At 39.9% G+C, this 24,977-nt stretch overlaps 1 protein-coding gene across 4 annotated transcripts in view; it reads right to left on the reverse strand.

Moving 5' to 3' along the window:
- APAF1 (apoptotic peptidase activating factor 1) overlaps positions 1-24,977 on the reverse strand; it is a gene marked incomplete at both ends in the record, with an annotated part of 85,372 nt that overhangs the window by 25,738 nt on the left and 34,657 nt on the right. For 2 of the 4 annotated variants that reach the window (XM_080706352.1, XM_080706351.1), the window contains 5 exons: positions 2,524-2,643; positions 4,604-4,729; positions 9,615-9,743; positions 18,941-19,102; positions 21,524-21,649. In XM_080706352.1, coding sequence (XP_080562478.1) covers positions 2,524-2,643; positions 4,604-4,729; positions 9,615-9,743; positions 18,941-19,102; positions 21,524-21,649 — 663 coding nt within the window. The remainder of the gene's footprint in view (positions 1-2,523; positions 2,644-4,603; positions 4,730-9,614; positions 9,744-18,940; positions 19,103-21,523; positions 21,650-24,977) is intronic. The other 2 variants (XM_080706354.1, XM_080706353.1) reach the window with 1 other exon arrangement.

A 24,977-nucleotide genomic window follows, 5' to 3' on the forward strand; every position in this document is an offset into this window, starting at 1 on the left:
TCCATCCCCAAAATACAGGGCTTTCACCAGCATATTGAGGATGATAACAGAACTTGTAAAATATAGAACAGGCCATAATTAGGGTGTGTCACAGTTTCACTCACTCTCCCACAGTAGATAAGGACGATTTACCACACAAAAAAAGCAATTTATTCTCAAATATCTGTTGCTTGCATTAAGATTCTACATTAACCCTATAACCAGGTCACAGACTGTGGAAGATGAAAAGGGCCTTATCAGTGAAGAAAGCGAGGCTCAGAGAAGTGATATAATTTACTCAATATCACAGAACTAGTGAACGATAAAGTCCAAACTTGAACCTGAGCCAGGTCTCCTGACTGAAGTCTGTTTTCCGCTAGGCCAAGTGCAGCTGTGCAGCCGCAGGACTTGCGCTCTGTCCTGCCTCCCGCTGGTCAGGCTCCAGCGCATCCACCTGCGTGCTCTTTTTTTTCTCGCTCCTATCTAGCTCTACTTCACCATCTCATCCTCTCATTCATGTTCTTGCTCCCTGTGTTGGTCAGCTTTCTGTCCCTGTGACAAAATACCTGAGAAAGCCAATTTACAAGAGGAAAGATTTGAGCCGGGTGTGGTGATCCCAGTACTTGAGAGGCTGAGACAGGAAAATCACAGTCTGAGGACAGCCTCAACAATTTAGTAAGGTCCTCAGCAACTTAGCAAGACCCTGTAGAGCTGGGGTTATAGCTCAGAGGAAGCCGATTCTGGGCTCAGTCCCAGGACCACAAAAGAAGAGAAAAAAAGGAGGAAAGATTTTGGCTCACGGTTTCAGTGCTCAGTGCATTGCTACAGACCTGTGGGAAGCAGAACGCTGTGGCGGGGGCATGTGGCAGGACAGAGCTGCTCACCTCATGGTAGCCAGGACGCAGAGAATGGAAGGGGCAAAATACGCCCTTCAAGGACATGCCCCCAATAGCCCACTTTGTCCAACCAGATCCATTCCAGATCCAAACTAAAATGCTCCCTATATTTTGATAACCAAATCAAGAAATATCAAATGCAAAGATGGCATAAGGTCACACTATCAGTGCTAAAGCATTACACCAATAGACAATAAGGCACTTCCAGAGCCTGAGGTACAGCTTAGTGACAGAGTGCTTGCCTGGCACGTAACCGTAAAGCCCAAGGTTCAATCCTCAGCACCCCAAAAAAGGAAAAAAAAAAAAAACAGAAGGCACTCACTCATCTGGAGAAACAGATTAACTCAAGTGTTTGTGTATTTGTGTTCTAAAAGTGAATGAAAGATTCTAAAATAACAAATGTACTGTGAGAAAATAGTTCACAGGATCATTAGCCTTCACACCTGCAGGGTTTCAGTTCTTCCCAATCCTATGTCTCTCAGAGATTCTCTATTGTAAAGGCAATGGGAAATGTCTCATTAGTTCACTTAAGAGCCAGGCCGACCTCCAGTTCTTTCTCTCTGGCTTGCTACTCGTAACTTCTCTCAGCCATATATCCCTGTCACTCAGCTCCTCATGTTGACACCTCTTACAAAGACCTGTTGCCCTGCTGTTCTGCGTGGTGGCCCCAGGAAGGCAGTCTGTGCTGGACCTTCTATGAAGTGTTCCTTCCCCTGCTGCCACTGCCAACAGTGCTACCAGCACCTCCAGGACATCTCTGTCAGCACAGTGCTAACTGCACTGCACTTGTCTTCAGAAGCCACTTTATTTAGGCCACCAATACAATGGCACTACCCTGAGGCTGAGTATCAATGCTCCTCAGGGTCTCTGCTCTCTCTCTCTCTTGCACCACCACTCAGAGACCCTAAGCACCATTCCTCTGCCTCTGCCTCTGGGAGTCCTCATCAGTCAGCTGAGAAACGCCTTCCTTTGATGTGTCTCACTCTCTGTTAGGGGACAGGGGAGAGCAGCCTAGATTGAGTAAACTGTTTGGATCCATATACAATACAGTTCTTTCAATGTTACAACACAACTCTTTCCTTCTGAAGAACTAATAAACATGTAAAGAATGTAAAACAGTTGAAATAAAGAATAGGCATCGAATAAAGATTACTGAACAATGTGTGAGTAAATGAACAAGTGGACACGTGTGCTTCAGTATGTAAAGTCCATCTCCTTCCACCTCGGTTCTTATGACTCAGACACTGACCACCTTTTGTTCTTTCAAAGACCTTACTCTCCTTCCCCTGCAAATGCTTCTGTTCGTATGTTCATTCCGCTTGCACACCCGTCAGACATGTCTGAATCACTACTGTGCACAAGTTCACGTTTGTCCTCACAGTATTGCTAAGACTCCGTGCAAATCAAGGATGTGTTCATTAGACACCAACAGGAAAGAAACAATGTAAGGTGAAGCAGCAGCTAATTTAATGCTAAATACTGTCATATCTAAGCCTCAGCTCAAGACCCATATATTTATTCAGCTAATGCCTCCTGGGCACCTGTTAGAACTATATAATTATGCCTGATCTCTAGTACAAAAGCAAATAAGAGTAATTTTAAATTCAACCAAAATAATTTCTCTAATTATTTTCTAAAAATTACTCACTTGTAGGCGTTTTATATTGTCAACTGCAAGGACCATCACTTCATTTTCTTGAAATACCACATCTATTTCTTGCTGTAGTACTATAGCAGAGTTCTCACATACTTTCTTTGTCTCCCAGACCTGATTAAGAAACAAAGCTAAAATATGACAACTGAATGTTACCAGTCTATCCTCTGAGAATGTAAAGACAAGTCTTATTCTTAAAGAAAAATACAAATCAGGCTTTGCTATTTAAATTCCTCTAATGCTAGAAAAAATATTACATTATAATCCAAATATATATATATATATACACACACACTAACACATTATAGTAAGAAACATTTAGTATTAGGAGTTATAGGCTCTGGAGCCAAAATGCCTCAGTATGAATTTCTACTTCTACATGAAGTGGCCTTGGGCAGGTTACTTAAACCAGTGCTGCTCAAAGATAAGGACTCCCTGCTAGTTCCCAAACTGTTTGATACCAGACCACAACAAGAAACAGAGCTTGCGCCAGAATGTAAATCAAGCTCACCACTAAACTCCGTAATAGTGTGCTTACTGATTCAGACTTTTTTTTTTTTTTAACAAGACCTTCTTGATGGCAGAAGCAGGATGATGATTTATATTCTAGTTCAAACTCAATGAGACTGGCACACTAAGTAGCACTGACCTTTCAGGGTCTATTTCTTCAGCTGCAAAAAGGACTGCCATAGAATTAGCAAATTGATACATATACAGTACCTTGCACAATGTTTAGCATATAGTATTAAATAACTTTTACCTACAATTTGTATAAAACACTGTCTTAGATGCTACAGGGACCAACTACCGTTCCTGGACTCAGAGAGCTATATATAATCTAAAATGTGGGATTAAGTCAGGGAGCAGTAGAGAACTGGAGGTGCAGAATAAATAAAATCTGTACTTAAAAGTCAGAATTTCACAAGCACCATCAGAGACCGATGTAGAATTAAATGACATTAAAGGAGATAATCATTTCTGCAAATAGGGAGGCTTGAGAGAACATGTAGGATGATTAGGATTTCAACAGGCACGGATATATGGAAATAAGGCTTTTGAAACTCAAGAAACCAGCTGCCAGGTGTGGAGGCGCACACTTATGATCCCAGCATTTGGGAGGCTGAGATAGGAGGATCACAGTTCGTGAACAGCCTTGGCTATTTAGTAGGCCCTTGCAACTCAGTGAGACCCTGTTTCAAAATAAGAATATAAAAAATATAAAAAAACAGGGCTGGGGTATAGCTCGGAGGCAGAATGTCCCTGGATTCCATCCCCAGTACCACAAAAAAAGAAACCAGCTAAGTGGAAGTATAGAAACAGGAAACTACAATGTATTTGGGAACTGTGAGCAGTCCAAGGTAGGTTGCTCATAGGAATAAACTGAAAGACACACTGGGACACAAGAAGACCACACTGGGGAGAAGCTTAACAGTAGACTTAAATGCCTAGATTTACTTTGGTTGAATCACTATCGCTTTTAAGCAAAAATTACATGACTAGAGGTGAAGGGGTAGCCCAGTAGCAGAGTGTGTGCTTTAATGCAAGGCCATGGGTTCAATTCCCAGCACAAGAAAAGACAAGACTGTATTGCACATAAAGAAAATATATTGGAAGAACACAGAAAAGCTAGAAAGAAGACTTGTGATAAATCCAACTACAAGAAGACAACAGCTAATGAGAACCTGAACTTGGGCAGTAGGAATGGAAAAGTAAAAATAATGACAGGAAAAATGGAAAAGTAGAATCTAGTAGAATTGACAAATGATTGGCTATGGGAATTCAAGGTAGAGGAAAGAGTCAAAAATTCTCTCAGGAACCAAGTGTAATATATGTAAATTAACCAAGATACAGTTTAATCACTGGATTTCCCACAGCACCTGACCTATGGCAATACTCAATAAATGTCTGAATAAATGAGACTGTTAACATCCACATAATAGCAATTTTTCAAAAGAGTATAAATCTAGGAGCTTCCTATTTTATTTCCTCCAATATTGCCCATTAATTTTTTACTTGTAGAAGGTTTTGCTCACCATCAACAAATGTTTAAAATAAAAATTTCAGTATTTCTCACCCTGATCGTTTGGTCGTCAGAAGATGTCAAAAATGATGATCCGTCAGGAGAAAACATCACACCATGAACCCAGCTTAAATGTCCTCTGCAATCAGCTACCTTTGAACATGAGTCTACATTCCACAACTACAGAGTAAACACAGAATATAAGAAATCATTTTCATAAGCATTTTTAGTCGAACTAAAACTATGAAGAATGGCTCAGCAATACTACTTCTGTGGAAATATCCCAAAAACATACTATCAAAAAATATAGGGAAAGCATCTGATTTCATCTTTTTTGTAACAGGAAGAACTCTAGATGAAGACGGAGATCCTATAGGGGAGAAAATAAGGCAACCTAACTGAAGGGATGAGAGGGAGGAAGAGGAAAACTCTCTAAAGCACATGATGTACTTAAACATATCAATCACTAAGCCAAACATGGGAATGGGGTGGGGACTGGGTAAGAACTAATTGAATGATGTGTGCATGGATGTGTACACAGTCTTTAATCCCATTAATTTGTATGACTATAATGCACCAATTAAAAATTTTTAAAAATATATATAAGGACTGGGAGTATAGCTTGGTTCAATCCCCAGTACCGCAAAAAATAAGTATAAGTGTGTATGCATGTGTGCATGCGCACACCATACACACACACACACACACACACACACACACACACACACACACGTCAGGGCCCGCTCAGCTAGACCGGGATAGGGCGGTGGCTCAAGATGGCGCCTAGGCATGTTGCCAAGTCACGAGGCTCACGAGGCTGGCGGTGCCCTGAGCCTGCGCAGTGAGCCCTATCAGGCGCCCTACGGATGATCAGTGACGCAGCGCCTCGTGCTACCACCAGCCCACCTATGAGAGGGTTAGAAATGTGCATGCCCTAGCTGTGGAAAGCTTGGGGTTGGTGGAGTGATGAGGGAGGGGTTATGAAACTGATATATATTTGCCTGCTGTGCGCATTGGAGAGGGAAGCATTAAAGAAGAAAGCATTAAAGAAGAAGAAGTATCATCAACAGAATTGGCATTTGTGTGTTCTTTCCCAGGGTTCTGCAGGACGGAGCCTTAGGGACGCGACACACACACACACACACACACACACACATACACACACACACTGCTACTGTGAATGAATCTCAACAGTAAGAGTGTTTGCTTAGTATGAGTGAGGTCCTGGGTTCAATCCTCAGCACTGTAAAAAGAAAAAAAAAAACAAAAACCAAGCTTCTTATCCAGGTATGATGGTGAAGATTACAGGTTTGAGGCTATCCTTAGCAATGTAGCAAGACTCTCAGCAACTTGACAAGACCCTGTTTCAGAAGGACTATGCAGGTTCAAAGCCAGCCTCAGCTACTTAGTGAGGCTCTCAGCAACTTAGTGAGACCCTGCTTCCAAATAAAATATAAAATAGGTCTGGAAGTGTAGCCCAGAGGTAGAAAGCCCCTGGGTTCCATTCCCAGTACCATAAAAAAAAAAAATCTGTTTCAAAATAAAAAGGGCTGAGGATGTAACTCAGAGGTAGAACACCCCTGGGTTCAATCCCTAGTACCAAAGAAAACAGTGTGTGTGTGTGTGTGTGTGTGTGTGTGCGTGTGTGTGTGTGTGTAGTGTACATATACATAATATATATATACACAAGTGTGTGTGTATATATACATACATACATTCTTATGCAGAAGGTTATTCATTTTATGATTATGTTTAATAGCAAAAAAAAACTGGAAACAACCCAACTGACCATCAACAGGAAACCAACTAAATAAAGTACATTAATCACATAATGAAACATTATACAAAAGGGAATGAGAAAAACACCTGATAATGACTAATCTATAGAATATATTAATAGAAAAAAACAAAAATGCAGAAGAGTATATATACTATATTATCTTTCATATAATATTTGGAAATATAAATATGTGAACATATGGATATATATATAAGCATTCATATATATGCTTATATGTACAAATAAAAACATTGTTATCTATGGGGTGGAAAAATAATGGCTAATGAATAAGGATAACAGTGAGACTTTTCTGAATATAACTTATACAGCTTTGATTTTAGAATCTGCAAATGTTTTGTCTATTTCAGAAATCAATCTAAAAATAATAGAATGAACATAAGCCATTTCCACATACAAACTATTTTCAATTAATTCTGTCATCTAACCTTCATTTCAACTGACTGCAAAACCTACAATAAATTAATACACTAACTGTAACATGTACACATTTCTCTTGTTACTCATGCTGATTACAAATGGTTGATGTCTGCAGCCAGCCTGGCTATATTTTGTCCTGAGTTCGGCTGTAAATTACGCAAATATATTCAAGTCTAATGAAGTACCATATGTGCCTGAGTTCCTCTCATTACACTCTGAATTACAGACCTACTTCATGATTTCAGAACTAGCATGGACAAAAGAGGTACTTCATCACATGCCCAGTGATTTTCATTCAGTGAGTTAGTTTTATGGTTACAAACTAATTATACAAAATTTGTTCTGCCTTATCTCTAGAGTCCAAGCTGGGATATACAGAGCTAAAGGCCAAAAATAAAATCTCCCTTGAAAATCCTTCCTTCTATCCCCTCATCTCTCCCCTTCTCTTTCCCTTTCTGTTACTGAGAGCCTCCGAGTCAAGTCCTTATATCAAGAAGGAAGACTTTGTTTCCTGGAGATTTCTAAGGATGACAGAGGGTAAGGATCTTAGAAGTGACAGAAAAGGCTAAAATAGAAGTTGCTCTTCCACTCCTAAAATTTCTTTTTTTGTGTGTATGTGGTACTGGAGATGAAACCCAGGGGCATTCTACTTCCAAGCTACACCCCAGCCCAATTTTTTCTTCTTTATTTTGAAACAGGGTCTTGCTGAGTTATAAAGGGCCTCATTGGCCTCTGAGGCCGGGATCGGAGCCTGCCAAGGGGTTAGGCCGGTGCTGGGGCCAGTGAGGCCGGGATCGAAGCCTGCCGCGAGGCAGGGCCGGTGCCGGGGTCTTGGAGGCTGGGATCGGAGCCTGCCGAGGGGTTAGGCCAGTGCCGGGGCCAGCGGCCGGCATCGGAACCTTCCATGAAGCAAGGCCGCTACTAAGGCCTCCAAGGCCTGGATCGGAGCCTGCCGAGAGGTTAGGCCGATGCCGGGGCCATTGGCTAACATCGGAGCCTGCCGTGAGGAAGGCCAGTGCTGGGGCCTCTAAGGCCGGGATCAGAGCCAGCTGGGAGTTATGCCAGTGTCGGGGCCAGCGAGGCCAGAACCGGGGCCTCCCATGAGGCAAGGCCGCTGCTTGAGACAGCAAGGTCTGGATCAGTCCACCAGGTAGCCAGGCCACAACTGGGACTGTCAAGAGTGGGATGGGTACTTGCAACACAGCATGCACAGAGAAATATCGCAGAAAATTAAAACCAGATGCTTCCCCTAATCAGCAATAACTAGGAGGAAAGGGGCAACAGGAAGTGGTCGAGCTATAGAAAGGGCCCTATAGTGAAGCAATTAAGGTGACCAATCAGAGGGTATGGAATAGGGGAGGATGGAGCCTCTTTAAAAAGCAGGAGGTACATAAACATATGTATCAAAGTTAATCACCAAACAAGCATGGGATGTAGGGAGGGGGAGGGAATGGGATGGGGACTGGATGAGGGCTAATTGGATGATGTGTGCTTGTATATCCTCTCAAGTCTTGTATTCCAATGTGATGTATGATTACAATGCACCAATAAAAATAAATTTTAAAAAAACAAAAAAATAAAAAATAAAGGGCCTCATTAATTAGCTGAGGCTGTCCACAAACCGTGATCCTCCTGTCTCAGCCTCCCAAATGCTGGAATTACAAGCATGCGGCACCACGCCCAGCTCTAACATTTCTGACAAAACCCAGAGAGAGGAAAACTCTAGCCACATCTACCTTGAAGATCTACAGGTAAGGTGCAAGGTCTCCTAGAAAACCTGAATCTTCCAATTCAAGGAAGAACACTGCCCACAGCACTCCACCTCTTCCCACAGTTTCAAACAGAGCTGGAGCTTCAAATTTGCTTGCAAATGGGAGGGCTCCCAGCAGGGCAGTCCTTCCGCGTTACTTGCTGTGCTATACTTAAGAATCAGGAGTAGCTCACCCCTCACCCTCATCCCATCTGTTACTCCACACTGAAAAGCTATGGCTTAGCAACTCTTCCCCAAAGCCTTAACAGTGAGAGGCAGGGTTGACAAACTCACTAAAAACTACCGAAACAGGCCCAAAACACCAAAGGAGTTTTGTCAAAGTTCCCTTGACTATGAACCAAGCAAATTTCTCTGCTTTCCGTATAAAGACCCGTACCCATTTTCTTAGAACTGTGATCTCGATGGGCCTCAAACTACCTGGTGGTAAAATCAACCCAAGTTATAAGGACTACAAAAAGCTTGGAAAAAACTAATCCATCTTTGAAAAAAAAAATACAATTTACTGTTTCTAATAAAGTAATATGGTAATTCACTGGATAAAATTCTTCTAGGGCCAGTTAGGTATACACTCCAAATATAAAATTTATAAGGTAAGAAAAAAGTTACAAATATAAACAAGTAATTTACAGGAGTCATTTTATGCATTAGTGCTGGCAATGACAATCCTTTCTTAACCAATTCTAAATGTAACTTCTAACTTCTCATACTCAATGATCTAAGAAACTGAACACTCATAATTTCTTTCAAGAAGAAAAGACTCCATCCCTATCCTATTTCAGAACAGCTGTATTTCAGCTTAGGAGACCAGTGGTCTTTCCTGTTTCCCCAGCACATGCCAGACATTCAGTAAATGCTTTGTAAATGATACTGTCATTCCCTGCATCACTGTCAAATCAAGTCTTCAATCACTGTTAAAATAATAAAGCTGGCTGCACAGTTTAGTATTCCAAAGCTATAGGTAATGAAGCTACAGAGAAAATATAATTTTCCAAACAAACATGTGGTTTAGACAGCCCATTCTCCATCACCACTGGATTTCTAGACTCAGACTTCACGAAATAAATTCAACTACTCACCTCTACACAGTATTGGGACAAAGATGCCAGTGCCAAATGATTGTGTGGGGAGAAATCACAGTACTGGATGGTGCTGTGGCGGCCTGTGTGGATTTCTGCCAGTAAGTCACTAGTATGAGTATCAAAAAGCTGCCAACATAAAGAGAGATACTAATGAAGGTAAAGTATTTCTATAAATAAGCTATTCCCAAACCAGTGTAGGGGGTGGTTTACTGGGGACTGAACCCAAAGGCAGTCTACCTCTGAGTTGTAAGTTATACCCCCAGAGCTATTTCTTTTTTTTTTTTTTTTTTTTTTTTGTGGTACTGGGGGTGGAACCCAGAGGCTTTCTACCTCCGGGCTACACTCCCAGACCTAGTTTATACTTTATTTGGAAACAGTGTCTCACTGAGTTGCTGAGAGCCTCACTAAGTAGCTGAGGCTGGCTTTGAACCTGTGCAATCCTTCTGTCTCAGCCTCCCAAGCGTGGAGATTACAAGCATGTGCCACCACGCCCAGCCATTTTATTTTGAAACAGGGTCTCACTAGGTTGATGAGAGTTTCACTAGTTGCTGAGGCTGTCCTTGAACCTGTGATCCCCCATCTAAGCCTCCCAAGTATCGGTATTATAAGCGTATGCTACCTCATTTGGCCTATATTTATTTTCAAAAGAATCTCCTCAAGCCAGGCGTGGTGGTGCACGTTTGTAATCCTAGTGCTTGGGAGGCTGAGACAGAAGTATCACACAGGTTTGAAGCCAGCCTCAGCTACTGTAGTGAGGCTCTCAGCAACTTAGTGAGACCCTGTTTCCAAATAAAATGTAAAAAAGGTCTGGGAGTATAGCCCAGAGGTAGAAAGCCTCTGGGTTCCACCCCCAATACCAGAAAAAAAAAAAAAAAAAAAGAATCTCCTCCCAGCAGAGCATGGTGATCCATGTCTGAAATCCCAGTACTTGTGAAACTGAGACAGGAGGATCGCAGTTTCTCAGCCAGTCTCAGGAACTTAATGAGACCCTGTTTCTAAATAAATAAATAAATAAATAAATAAATAAATAAATAAATAAATAAAATGGGTCTGGGGATGTAGCTCAAAGTTAAAATTCTAATTATTGCCAATCTTAAGTGAGATATAGATCAATTTACATATACTTTTAAAATACTGCTCATCTGTAAACGTTCTCTTTCCTTCTTTTTTTTTGTGGAATGAGGGATTGAACTCAGGGGCATTGTATCACTGAATTATACCCTCAACCATTTTTATTTTTTATTTTGAAAGAGGTTCTCACAAAGTTGCCAAGGTTGGCCTCAAACTTGCAATCCTCCTGTCTCAGCTTCCCAAGTACTGGAATTATAGGCATGCACCACCATGCCTGTCTTGAAAGATATTTTCTATAAAAAAAATTCATCACAGATTATCTCTCAAACTGGCCTAGAAAAAAAGAAAACCTTTCTGAATAAATGAATGGACGAGTCAATTAACATACAGTGTAATTCTCCCTAAAGCTTCTCCAGTCAAAGAAGAAAATGCATACTCACAAATGATGATCAAGATAATAGAGCAGAGGCTTGCCAAAATAAAATTAACCTATCATTTCTATTTCTCTGCAGAGCTACCAAATTCATTCATTAAAATTAATCATTTTTAGTGAGGCCCTCCACAACTTAGTGAGACACTGTTTCAAAATAAAGAATAAAAAATAGGGCAGAGGGTGTAGCTCGGAGGTCAAATGTCCCTGGGTTCCATCCTCAAACCTGCAATAAACAAATAAATAAAATCATTTTTATTTTCAACAAAAAGGTTATCGTTGAATAATTCAACCCTCTTTATTTCAATTTTTGAAAGATTTTAAAATGCTGAATACACTCTCCCAAGTTTTTGCCAAATAAGATGGCTTATACTTTATATCTTTATATATATATATATATATATATATATATATATATATATATATGTATTATGTTGATACAGTTTAGCAATTTAAGACCAAAGCATAGCTATCAGGAAGAAAATAGAGGTTTCCAGTGTCCAGTGCTGGAGCCATAAAGCAGTCTAGTGATGCTAGGTACAGTAGAACGTGCCTGTAATCCCAGTTACACAGGAGGCTGAGGTGGGAGCATCACCAGTTCCTGACCAGCCTGAGCAAAAATGCAAGATCGCATCTCAAAAACAAAACAAGCTGGACATGGTGGCGCACGCTTGTAATCCCAGTACTTGGGAGGGTGAGACAGGAGGATCACAGGTTTGTGGCCAGCCTCAGCTATTTAGTGAGGCCCTCCACAACTTAGTGAGACCCTGTTTCAAAATAAAGAATAAAAAATAGGGCTGGGGGTGTAACTCGTGAGGTAGAATGGCCCTGGGTTCCACCCCCAGTACCACAAAAAAAGAGGTTTAGTGAATGCATACCCCTGGGAGCATGCACAGGTGGTACACCACAGCACTGGAGGTCAAAATGAAAAAGACAGGAGATCATATTTCAATGCTTCCCTGGGCAGGTTCTTAAAAATTAGTGACTGAGAGTGATAGAGGAAAGTTGGCAAGTATGGAATAGAAAATTCTTTCAATTGTGGAGTAATAAATAACAAAAGAGAAAAGATCTATGAATAGGACTAGACTAACAATACAAGAATTGGAAGGAAATACGAAGAAACTCAAGAATAAGAAATTGGGATCTTCATTTACTTAAGGGTGATCTTAGGGTGGCTTCACTATAGCATGGTAAAACAGGGAGTTGGTCTAGAGGCTTTTAAAATAAGAAAGCATTTCGTGCAATATAAAAGTATTTTCTTTTTTTCACAAATAGATCTTTATAAATCGTTTTTAAAAGTAATTATTTGCTCAACATCACACGTCATTAGGAAAATACAAATCAAACCACTATGAGGGAAAGTGAGGGAAGAGAAGAAGGCAGCACATTGCAGCTGCTCTGTGACTCAGAATTCAACCAATGGGATACTGGTTGGCAAGAGAAAAGAAGCAGTCTGATCTTAGCAAAGAAAGATAGTCTGAGGTTAGTTGATCAGAAGCTGCATAAGGAGCATGTCTGAAGAGCTTCGTGCCTTTCAACCGGTGAGCAGAGAGCTGAGGCGTGGGCCACCTTGACAAGCCCATGCTGGGGCTGGCAGCTGCGAGAGTCCAGGAGCTCTCAGTACATACTGCTGCACTGTCCTGGCCAGCGCTTGCTGAGTAGAGTACGCACTGGGCAGAGAGTGACTGACAGGCCCAGAGAAGACTGCACTCGGGGGTCAGGTTTAGATATGGAGGGGAGTGCAATGTGCTGCCCCTGTGTCTTGGTGTTCTGTGGGACCAGCTGAAGAGGATCTGGTAAACCAAACAGTTGGATGTGCATAAATCTGGGACCTAAGCTTTGGAAGACCATATTCAAAGGCAAGTGAGTCTCTAGGGCCTGCAGAGATTTCTCCACCCAGGACAGTTGGTTGCCCCACCCTGTGAGTGGATTCCTTTAGGGGCCCTGTGATCTAAATGCCCAGCAGAGACGGCCATCGTCATGTGTTGACAGAATCTCTCTAGAGTAGATACTACCCAACGAGTTTCAAAATTCCAATCAAACGCAGACACCTACTGGACCTTCTCATTTAGAACTCTGCAAGAGCTCCATTCTGGGTGTATTGATCTTTCTGGACAAAAGTGCAACAGACAGTACTTTGCATTCCATACTACCTCGTGCCAGGGAGCAGGGAAACTGAGACCCATTTCTTCCAGGCTCAACTCCAGGGCACTCCAGTTAACAGCATGGCAAGCAACACAAAAGGAGAAGGGTTTAAAAAGAAAAATTCTGCTCTTGCTGAGGCTTGGCAGAGCCCAAGAAGAAACAAAAAGATGGAGTCTGGCATAGGGATGGATTATCCACTCATTCACGGTACTAAACACCTCAACAGAGATGATTATTTTATTTTTCATCAAGAATTTTTCTAGAAGGGCATGGTGGCTCATGCTTGTAATTCCAGCATTCGGGAGGCTGAGGCAGGAGGATTGCGGTTCGTGGACAGCCTCAGCTACTTAGTGAGGCCCTTTGCAACTCAGTGAGACCCTGTTTCAAAATAAAGAATAAAAAAATAGGACAGGGGGTGTAGCTTGGAGGTAGAATGTCCCTGGGTTCCATCCCCAGACCTGCCAAAAAAAATTTTTTTCTTTTTTTTTTTTTTGCTCATTTTTGTGCATGCTGATTTATTTAGATACATACACACTTACTTCTTTTCTATTGTTTTGTTTTATTATCCTTTTGCCATTTTGCTTTATTTTGTTTTGAGATTTGGAGTTTTTTTGCATTTTATATTTTGTTTCTGCTCCTCTCATCAATTTTCTATCCTTTCTTCTCCCGTTAATGGCCACATTCCCTCATTCTCTCTCCTCTGTTTTTTTTTAATCTATTTTCTTTGCTTTAAGGCCTTCGCTCACTCCTCTCTTTTCCCTTTTCTCTTTTCTTCACCTAAAGTTTCCTTTGCCTTCCTACCACATATTCTTTTTTCCCCTCATGAACTATACTGCTACTATTACTTAGAACTATGTTTTATATAAGTTGTCCTCACAGCCATGCTGTGATTATTAATATTGCAGATGTCCTATGGTTGACGCCTGGTGCTTAAAGCTGTACTTAGTTTGTGGCTGGATGTTGTCACTGCAGTCAATTGCTCACCTTACCACTCCGGATTTTGGTGATTTTAGTGTTATGGATGTCATAATAAGTGCCTGGTATACTATTTTAATGTTGTGTATTTTCACTACTGTGGTTGCTGTTGTTTATTTTCCTCTTTTCTGTGAGGTTCTGGGACTCTAGTTTGACACTGTATATTCTTGGGGTAGATATTCTACAGCTTAACTATATCCTCAACACAGGTAAGAGATACTGCACATTGGTACAATAATAATAAGCAAAGAACTAGAAGAGGAAGTTACACCACAAAAAGGCACAAACCAAATAACCTTGAAGACAAAACAGGCCAACAAGACAACAATAAATACAACTCCATGAAAATGAAATTTACCAACATAAAGGGGCAGAAAATGCTAGAAGGTAAATTCATATTTGTTATTATTAAGATAATCAAATACCTAAAAGAAGATCTAAGAAATAAAATCAAAGAGCACATATATGAGGTGAATAAAGAAATTGTAACTCTGGGGAAAAAAATCAAACAGAAATCCTGAATGAAAGATACAATAAATCAAATAAAAAATTCAGTAGAACATATCACCAAGCTGAGTGTGGTAGCACACACTTGTAATTCTAATACTTGGAAGGATGAGACAGAAGGATCACAGGTTCAAGGCTTGCCCCAGCTATTTAGTGAAGCCCTCCACAACATAGTGAGACCTTGTTTCAAAACAGGGAAAAGGATGTAGCTCGGAGTAGAATGCCCCTGGGTTCAATCCCCAGTACCACACACACACACACAAAAGTATCACAAAGAGATTAGACCACAGGAATGAAGGAAAATGAAGTTTCTGGCTTAGAAAATAGTGTATCTAAACTTGAATATCCAGTCAGTAATAAAAGACAGTCAGAGACCATGATCAGAACATTAAAAAAAATCTAAGAAAGCCGGGCATGGTGGTGCATGCTTGTAATCCCAGCATTCAGGAGGCTGAGCCCAGAGGATTGCCGTTTGCAGACAGCTTCAGCTACTTAGTGAGGCCTTCTGCAACTTAGTGAAACCCTGTTTAAAAATAAAGAATAAATAAGAAAATAGGGCAGGGGGTGTAGCTCGAAGGTGGAATGCCCCTGGGTTCCATCCCCAAACCCGAAAAAAAAAAAAAAAAAAAAAACTAAGAAAACATCAACAGACCAAACCTAAGGATGAATGAAATTCAGGAAGGTCTAATGGTACAAATCTAGGGCATAAATAACCATGAATAACTTAGAAAATGAGATAGACATTCATATACAAGAGACATTCCAAACCCCAACTAGACAAGATCAAAAAGCCTCTCCACACCACATCATAATCAAAATGACTAAAATAGAAGACTAGAATCTTAAATGCTTCAAAAGAATAAGGTTATACTCAGTAATTTAATTGCTCCACATTTCTCAACCCAAACTCTAAGAGCCAGGAGGACTTAGAATGATATATTTTAAACCCCAAAAGAAAATAATTTCCCAACCAAGACTGCTATATCCAGCAAAATTATTTTTGCAAATTGACAGAGAAATAAAAATCTTCTAAGCACAAACTGAAAGACTTCACGATTATTAAGCTGGCTCTACAGAAAACATTTAAAGAAATAATACACAAAGAAGAAATAAAAAATAAACTCCATAGTTAGAAAAGAGACAAGTTTCATTAAAAAAGCAACTAAGTAAAGAAAAACTAAGTAAAGAAAAAAGTAAAACAATAGTATTTATATATCTCCAAATCACAGGAAATAACAAATACCTCTCTATATTAACACTGAATGTAAATGGTCTCAATTCTCCAATTAAAAGACTTAAGAGTGGCAAAGTGGATTAAAAATCAAAATCCAGCTATATATTGTTTACAATAAATTCCCTGGCAAAGATTTCATGGACTCAAAATAAAAAGAAATATTGTAGAAAAAAAAAAAGAAAAATCTAGTCATTTCTCAAAAAGATATATATATATATATATATATATATATATATATATATATATATATATATATATATTACATACAACCCAACAAGTCCACGAGGCCCAGACACTTGTACACCAATGTTCACTGCAGCATTATTTACAATAGCCAAAAGGCAAAAAGCGGCCAAGTGTCCACATGCAAATAAACAAACTTATAAAACGTGTTATGTATATAAAAAGGAATGCAGTTCTGATATACACTACAACATGGATAAACCTTGAAAACATATGTTTGGTGAAATGAGCTTGACATAAATGGACCCATATTGTACAATCCCGCTTACATGAAATATCCAGAATAGGTAACTTCATAGTTGTGTCAGGGGTTATCATGGAAGGGAAAGAGGGAAATGAGAAGTTATTACTTAATGGTTATGTAGTTTCTGTTTGAGGTGATAGAAAATGTTTTGGAAATATATGGTAGTAATGATTATACATTATAAATGTAATTAATACCACTCAACTGTACATTTAAAATGACTGAAGTGATAAAGTTTTATCATACATATATATATATATATATATATATATTTTTTTTTTTTTTTTTTTTTTTTGGGTGGTACTGGGGTTCCTGGAAACCCTTCTACCACCTCTGGGCTACACTGCCAGACCTATTTTATACTTTTTATTTGGAAACAGGGTCTCTTAAGCCAGCATGGCTGGCTTCGAACATGCGTGATCCTCCTGTTTCTGCCTCCGAAGCACGGGGATTACAAGCATGCTCCACCACGCCCAGCTTATTATATATATTTTACATAACAAAAATAAATTTTCTAAAAAATAAATTAATAAATTTCCTAATTTTCAAGTCTTGCCAATACAATGGTCCCTTTCTGTTCTTATAGACTTTAAGAAACTTAAACAAAATGAGATAGTTTTCCTCTAAATTTCCTGCTTAGAGAGGTAGAAAGCCACAAGCAATCAAGGTCCCAGTGTCAAAAATACTAAAATACTAGAATACAATCATACACGTTATTCCCTTAGTGAGTTTTTATATGATTCTTATATATTTCAATTATGTTCTCTAAAATTATTCAAGTCTTTCAAAATTAGTATTAGAACAGAATATCATGAGCCATAAGTCAGAAGACTTCGCTCTCCTATTCACAACGCAACTCTGGACAAAGCATGTGGCTGTGTCAAATCTCAGCTCCCTCATTATCATCACAGGGATTATCATAGGGCCGCTGCAATTTTCTGTGTCTCTTGGATTTGTCATCAAAAGAAATTATACGCTGGGCGTTGTAGTGAATACCTGTAATCCCAGTACTTGAGAAGCTGAGTCAGGAGGCGCTCAGGTTTAAGACCAGCCTCAGCAATTTACCTAGACTCAGCAAGCTAGCAAGACCCTGTTTAAAATAAAACATAAAAGAGGCTGAGGGTGTAGCCCCTGGGTTCAATCCCTGTACCCAAAAGAAATTAGTGTCAGCACTCTGAACACAAATATAAGCTATCACTAAATCTGAAAAAAGAGAAAAGTATTTTCTCTTACTTATTTTTGCATATTCTCTTTCACTTATTTTATACCTATCATACAATCTTTTTGATGAATGAATATTTCTATCAGAGTCATAAAATTTAAAAAAGTTTAATAATAAACAGTACTTTAAAAATCACCTAAATCAACGTATTCAAAATTGGTTTAGATGAGGGAAGGGAAGGACAAAAGGAGAGAGGGAAGGACAGAAAGAGGGAGGGTCGGTTAGAAAGTATTCCATGTTTTTTTTGTTTGTTTGCGGTACTGGGGATGGAACCCAGGGCCATTCTACCTCTGAGCTATATGCCCAGCCCTATTTTTTATTCTTTATTTTGAAACAGGGTCTCACTAAGTTGCAAAGGACCTCACTAATTAGTGGAGACTGGCCACAAATCACAATCCTCCTGTCTCAGCCTCCCAAATGCTGGGTTTACAAGCATGCGCCACCACAGCTCAAAAGTATTCCATGTTTTAAGTTGAGCATTGGTGGTACATGCCTATAATCCCAATACTTGGGAGACTGAGACAGGATGATCATAGGTTTCAGGCCAGCTCATAGTAATTTAGTGAGACCCTGTTTCAAAATTTAAAAAATTAAAAAGGTTGGGGATGTAGCTCAGTGGTAGAATGCCGCTGGGTTCCATCCCTATAGTATCCCACACACAAAGAATTATTCCATGTTTTAAATAAATGTGAGGAACTTTGGGCCCAACATTACACACTGTTTCTGTATTGTAGGGCTACCCAGACTTTTACTATGTTAGTTCACACTGTATACCTCTCTAGGGAAAAGTAGTGCATAACTCTGCCCAAAGCTGTATGACTATTAAGACCTTTTCTCACAGGCCATCCACATTTCCTAGATCAGGGGCCAAAGAACTACAGAGGTTAGGGAGCCTACCCAAAATCACATAGCAAGACAATTTATATCAGGAAACAGTTTAAAATATAAAAATTAAAGCCGAGTATGGTGGTGCATGCTTGTAATCCCAGCATTTGGGAGGCTGAGAAAGGAGGATCGTGGTTTGCGGACAGCCTCAGCTACTTAGTGAGGCCCTCCGCAACTCAGTGAGACCCTGCTTCAAAATAAAGAATAAAAAACAGGGAAGGGGGTGTAGCTCAGAGGTCCAATGCCCCTGAGTTCCATCCCTAGACCCACAAAAATAAATAAATAAATAAATAAAAATAAAAATTAATAGAAGTTTTAATTTACTTTAAATCAGCCTAAATCTGATTTTTCAAATACAAATACTTACAAAGATTTTATTTTTTGCTGCCACCATTATTCTGGCACCATCAGCAGACCACGAGCAACATTTCACTATCACTTCAATATCCTCTTGAGGATCCTCTGAATTTAGGAAGAATTGCTTCACATTAATGGTTTTCTTCTCATTTGCTGATTTTACATCCCAAAGCTTTACATTTAAAAAATAAAAAACAAATTTTAAAAGTTTTACTCTCAACTCACACCCCTAGAATTCCACCTGGATTAAATATCATATAAACATATTCACTTTACCTATACTTGAGTTTTTGTAAGGCTTTAAAGTATATACTCTAGTTTAATTTATCACCTTTCTAAAAGGAAAAAAATCAGAAACACTGCCCAAAATGCAGAATGTAAAATTAAACCAAAAGTTAACAGAACCCTGCATGGCGGAGAGTAGGCTAAAAATTAGGTGTTGACATAAAGGACAAGTGGAAGAAAGGAGAAATGAAGGGACTCAGCTTCCCGCCGCTGCCCTCTGCTGGGCAAGGCAGGCCAGCGCATTTGCAGTACGCACAGAGAAGACTGCGCCCCGGCCAAGCCCAGTTATGGCCCAGCAACATACAGGGTTCTGAAAATGTAAACTAGAATATGCTGAAAGGAAGCCAGCTCCTTGTGTGCTTGGTGGGGCTGGATACAGCTATGAAAATAACTGACTCCTGAGAAGTGATGTAAAAAAAAAAAAAGGAAAAGAAACTCTAAACCTTACACTAGAGCAGAGCCACTTCAACAGTATTAAAAAAAAAAAAAAAACGAAGGTCTTCGAAAAAATAAAGCTTCTCTCCCAGACCTCGAGCAATGTCCTGGCATCACAGAATGATAATGAAGTCAAGACCAAGGTTTGGCCAGGAAAAAGGGAAATAGCTGCTTCTCAGACTTTAACTCAGCTTCCAAAGCAAAGCTCCCAAGGAAAACCTACCTGTCTGGCAGGCACATTCTTAATCCTCTCGAGTTCAGAGAAATATTAAAAAACTAAGAAATATGGCCCAAACCAAAACCTTTCCCTATGCGATAACTACGGATAAATAAATAAAGCAAAAGACACAGCAGGGACTAATGTAGCCTAAATAAATAAATAAACTAAATAAATAAATAATAGAAGCTTCAGTCACATCAACCAGAATATACAGGAAATCATACTCTACTCTCCTATTAACAGGAAAGGCAAAGCAAATTAAGTCCATTGCCTGGATTTTTAAAAAAAGAAAAAACTAGCATAACTTCATTATACTTCCCTAAAATACGTCTGCTTCTAGAAGGACCTGACTTCAAATAGTGATGAAAACTCAACACATAGAGGGACCATGTAAACTAATGCCAACATTTCCTTTGAGCAGGTCACTCAAAACACACTCACTGTATCCAAGGTTCCTGTGCACTCTAAATGACAATTTTTAAATAAAAATCACATTTTGAAATAGTTTATCATCAAAGTCCCAAAAATTACATGCGTATCAACATGATACACTACAAAAAGCTTAGAAAATTACAGAGCCATTTGAGGCAGAAAATAATTTTACAGTTCTCATCCTCTCCGATGGTAAAAGCTTTAGAAGATTTTGACCTTAAAGTGCTGTTATCTAACCTCATTTTGCAGGACCTCTCCTTCCTACTTGTCACTGCGTGGCTGTGAAGTAGCCAGCAATACTGGCTTAAGTGCACTGCGGGAAGGCCACCACACACACAGGCAGCTCTCCCCAGGAGTGCAGCGATGTCTGACCCCTGCTGCCAGTGATACTTACACATGAATACAAAAATCAAAACCTGTCCCTGAAAAATGACGACTTCTGACAACTTCTGAGTTTGAAGAAGTCTTAGTTTGATTTGGAGAGACATAGCAAGGGTTTATCATCTTTAACACATTTATTAAACACTGTTAGTCAGTCTGAAGATGTGGGTCAGGTATAGATAATAACCTCAAGAAATGTATCTGCAGCAAGAGAGGTAAGAAAAGCACATAAGCACCTCTAACACAAGATATGACAGATGTGTCATTTGAGAGGAAAAGACAACACGGTTGGAAGGGTGCATTCAAGCCGAGGGCTTGGGGAGCACTTCCTGGAGGTGTCCACCTCAATCTGCTCCATGAAGATTAGCCTACCTTATGCCACCATTAGATAGAATTTCAACATCAAAAAGACAAAGAGGAACACCAGGGCTTAGGCTAAGGAGTCAGAGCAAGCTGACGCAAAAATGGGAAAGCAAAGACAACACAAGGGAGAGCAAGTTCAGTCTGCTCAGAGCATCAGTCCCTGAACTCTTCCCCAGCAGTCTCTCTGTTATTTTTTGTTGTTGTTGTTGTTGTTTTGGAACCCAGGGCTTTTTCTACCTCCAGTCTATACTCCCAGACCTATTTTATACTTTATTTGGAAAGAGGGTCTCACCAAGTTGCTGAGAGCCTCACTAAGTAGCTGAGGCTGGCTTCAAACCTGTGTGATCCTCCTGTCTCAGCCTCCCAAGCGCTGGGATTGCAAGCGTGCGCCACCACGCCCGGCCCCCAGCAGTCTTACCTGCTCTCAGAACCCCCTCTATACAATGGGGCACATTTGAATGATGTACAAAAGCTTACCTTTAATGTTCCATCAGCAGAACAACTGGCCAAAAGCTCATCATCTGGTGAAAATCTACAGTGATTGACTGAATTTATATGGCCAAACAAGGTATTTCGACATTCTTTTTGATTCAAATCCCAGAGCTATTTGATAAAAGAAAAAAAAAATTGTACTTATGTTTAAGACCTCCAAGACTCATGCTAAAATATTTGGGGTTAAATCGTCTATCTAGAATTTTCTATAAAATATTCTAATCTAAAAAGGGTGGGAGTGGTATAAAATACGATCTTATTTTGTTTAGAAGTATAGGAGTTAGATGATACCACAGGGGTTTATTATTGTATTTTTTTCCCCTTTGGGTGTGTTTGGAAGTATTTTTAAAAGTACATAAGAGGGGCTACAGTCACCGGGTGTGGTGGCGCACGCTTGTAATCCCCTCGCTTGGGAGAAGACAGGAGGATCGCGCAGGTTCAAAGCCAGCTGTGCTGGCTTAAGAGACCCTGTTTCCAAATAAAATAAATAAAGAAAATAGGTCTGGGAGTGTAGCCCCGGAGGTAGAAGGGTTTCCAGGAACCCCAGTACCATCAAAAAAAAAAAAAAAAAAAATCTCTGGTGATTTGTACTTACTAGATTAAGCCCAGGGGAAGAAGAAGTAATTTATCCCCAAATGTTCATTTCTTGGTAGCAGTTTTTTGGAAATGATTAGTAAGTGGGATAAGTTCTGTTCCTCGTGTCCATTTCATCCTTGGTTCCTTGATCTTATTCCAGGTAAATGCCAATTCTTCAGATAAGGCAAGTTACTTGGAAGTAACTTCAGACTGACATATTTTCACTGACATCTCAGCTCCAGAGTCAAAGAAGTGTTTTCTAATAGTCCTTATGATAATGCAGGTATGGTATGGCAGATCTTGAGATAAAAATCTGTCCCTAATTAAAACTGTTTACTAGCCAAACCTCTCCCCACCCCACCCACACACACAGTAGAGGTTTCTTTTATATTTAAGGGGAAGTAAGAGAAACTTCCTCAACCTACAAAATTTAAAAAGAAACATCAAGAGCTGGGCATGGTGGTGCACGTTTGTAATCCCAGTACTTGGGAGGCTGAGATAGGAAGTTCACAGGTTCTCAGCCAGCCTCAGCAACTTAGTGAGACCCTGTTTCAAAGTAAAACATAAAAAATAAAAAATAGGGATGAAAGTATAGCTCAGAGATAGAATCCCTCTGGGATCCATCCCCAGTACTACAAAAAAAGAGAAACATTAAAATTCGATCATAAATAATACAATACACTCTTTTTGTTGTTGTTGTTGTTGGTACTGGGGGTGGAACCCAGAAGAATTCTACTTCCGGGCTATAGTCCCAGACCCATTTTTTTTTTTTTAAAACAGGGTCTCACTAAGTTGCTGAGAGCCTCACTAAGTAGCTGAGGCTGGCTTCGAACCTGCGCGATCCTCCTGTCTCAGCCTCCCAAGTGCAGGGATTACAAGCGTGCGCCACCATGCCTGGCTTCAATACACTCTTTTATAAGAGGTGGATTTATTCAAATTGGGCAAAGCTTTTCAAAGTAAAAGCGAGCTACAACTATGAAATATTTTTTTCTATTACTCAGAACTGAACCCAGGGCCACACACATTAGAGAAGCACTCGACCACTGACCTACACCCACAGTCCTTTTGAGAGAGTATCTTGCCAAATTGCCCAGGCCGGCCTCAAACTTGTGATTCTCTTGTCTCAGCCTCCCCAGTAGCTAATATTACAGAGATGCACCATCATTCCCAGCTTGAAATAATTTTATGTTATTATAACCTAGTGTTCAATATTGTTCCAATATAGTGTTAACAAATTGTGTACTGCAGGGCCCTGAGGATTCCATAAATATGCCATTTGCTGAACACTACTAAAGAGGACATAAGCTATGCAGGCCTATACCCTCACTTCAACAAGAACAACAAGCAACAGGCTTTGTCTTATACCAGATATACTGAGATTCTATAGCATTTTTCTATTAGAAAAGAATAAAAGGGGAAAAATTTTTTTCAGGAACTGTTTTGATATTTTCTAAAACGAAATTTAAATATCAAAACTGAACCTATAGCTGAATGTGATGGTGCAAGCTTAAAATGCCAGTACTTGGGAGGCTGACACAGGAGAACTGCAAGTTTGCGACCAGGCTCAGCTGCTTAGTGAGATCCTCCCAACTCAGAGAGCCTCTGTTTCAAAAGAAAGAATAAAAAAAATAGAGCTGAGAATACAGCTTGAAGGTAGAATGCTCCTGGGTTCAACTTCCAGAACCCAGTACAACAACAACAACAAAAAGGAACCTATGAGGCTTCCCAACCCCAACCCTCCCAAAACACACGATCAAGGAAAAAATGTAGAAAAAAATTCAAAAGATCCTAGCAGATCTTTCTAGGATCCCAGAAGATGATGATGTTTACTATTATCATTATTATTATCATTAGTATTATTAGTGTTGTTGCTACTATTATTAGTGTGTGTGTGTGTGTGTGTGTGTGTGTGTGTGTGTGTGTGTGTTACTGGAGATTGAACCAGGGTCATTCTGCCTTTGAACTACATCCCAGCCCTATTTTTTTTTTATTTTTTTTTCAAACAGGGTCTCACTAGGTTGATAAGTCCTCACTACTTGCTAGGGCTGTCCTTAAGCCTGCAATCCTCCTGTACTGGGATTATAAACTACTAGGATTACAAGCATGCACCACCACAACCAGCCCAGAAAATTTAATCTAGCTATCATCATCCACTAAAAAGAAAAAGATTTCAGATAGTGGTAATCTTAGTATTTGGAAGGCTGAGACAGTAGGATCACAGGTTCACAGACAACCTCAGGTACTTAGTGAGGCCCTACCCAACTTAGTCAGACCCTGTTTCAAAAATGAAGAATAAAAAATAGAGCTGAGGGCATAGCTCAGAGTTAAAATGCCCTGCGTTCAATCCCCAGTACTTAAAAAAAAAAGGAGAAATAAAAAAAAGAAGACAGATACAATCTTTTGTAATTTGTAATTATAAAAATTAAGAAATATATATGGGGTGAATATCTATTTTGGGTTGCAGTTTGTTTTTGTATGCCTACCAGTACCTTTCCACCGTTCTTCTAATAACAGAACCTTTCATTTGAATCAAGCTCCACTTATAATTAAAATAAAGCCAACCTCACTTCATTTGCCCTCAATTTATATGGCCAAACAAGTGACACTTGAACAATCCAAGGATTTCATCCTACAAAGTCACTGGGGTTATATGGCCATGAGCAAAAGGGGGAACTAGGGCCTTCTCTAAAATCGGATCTGTGGAATCTGTGTAGGGGTGGGTTTCCTTCCTCTGTGACCAGGGATGGTAAGACCCAAGTAAACCTGGATCTCAGGGTGGCCAGCCACATCCCCTGCCACACAGAGACAGCATGACTCGAACAACCAAGAGGAAGCTAGAGTCTGGAGATGGAGAGGCCGTCAG

The sequence above is a fragment of the Muscardinus avellanarius genome (genome assembly GCF_963383645.1).
Source record: "Muscardinus avellanarius genome assembly, chromosome: 11".
Lineage (NCBI taxonomy): Eukaryota > Metazoa > Chordata > Mammalia > Rodentia > Gliridae > Muscardinus > Muscardinus avellanarius.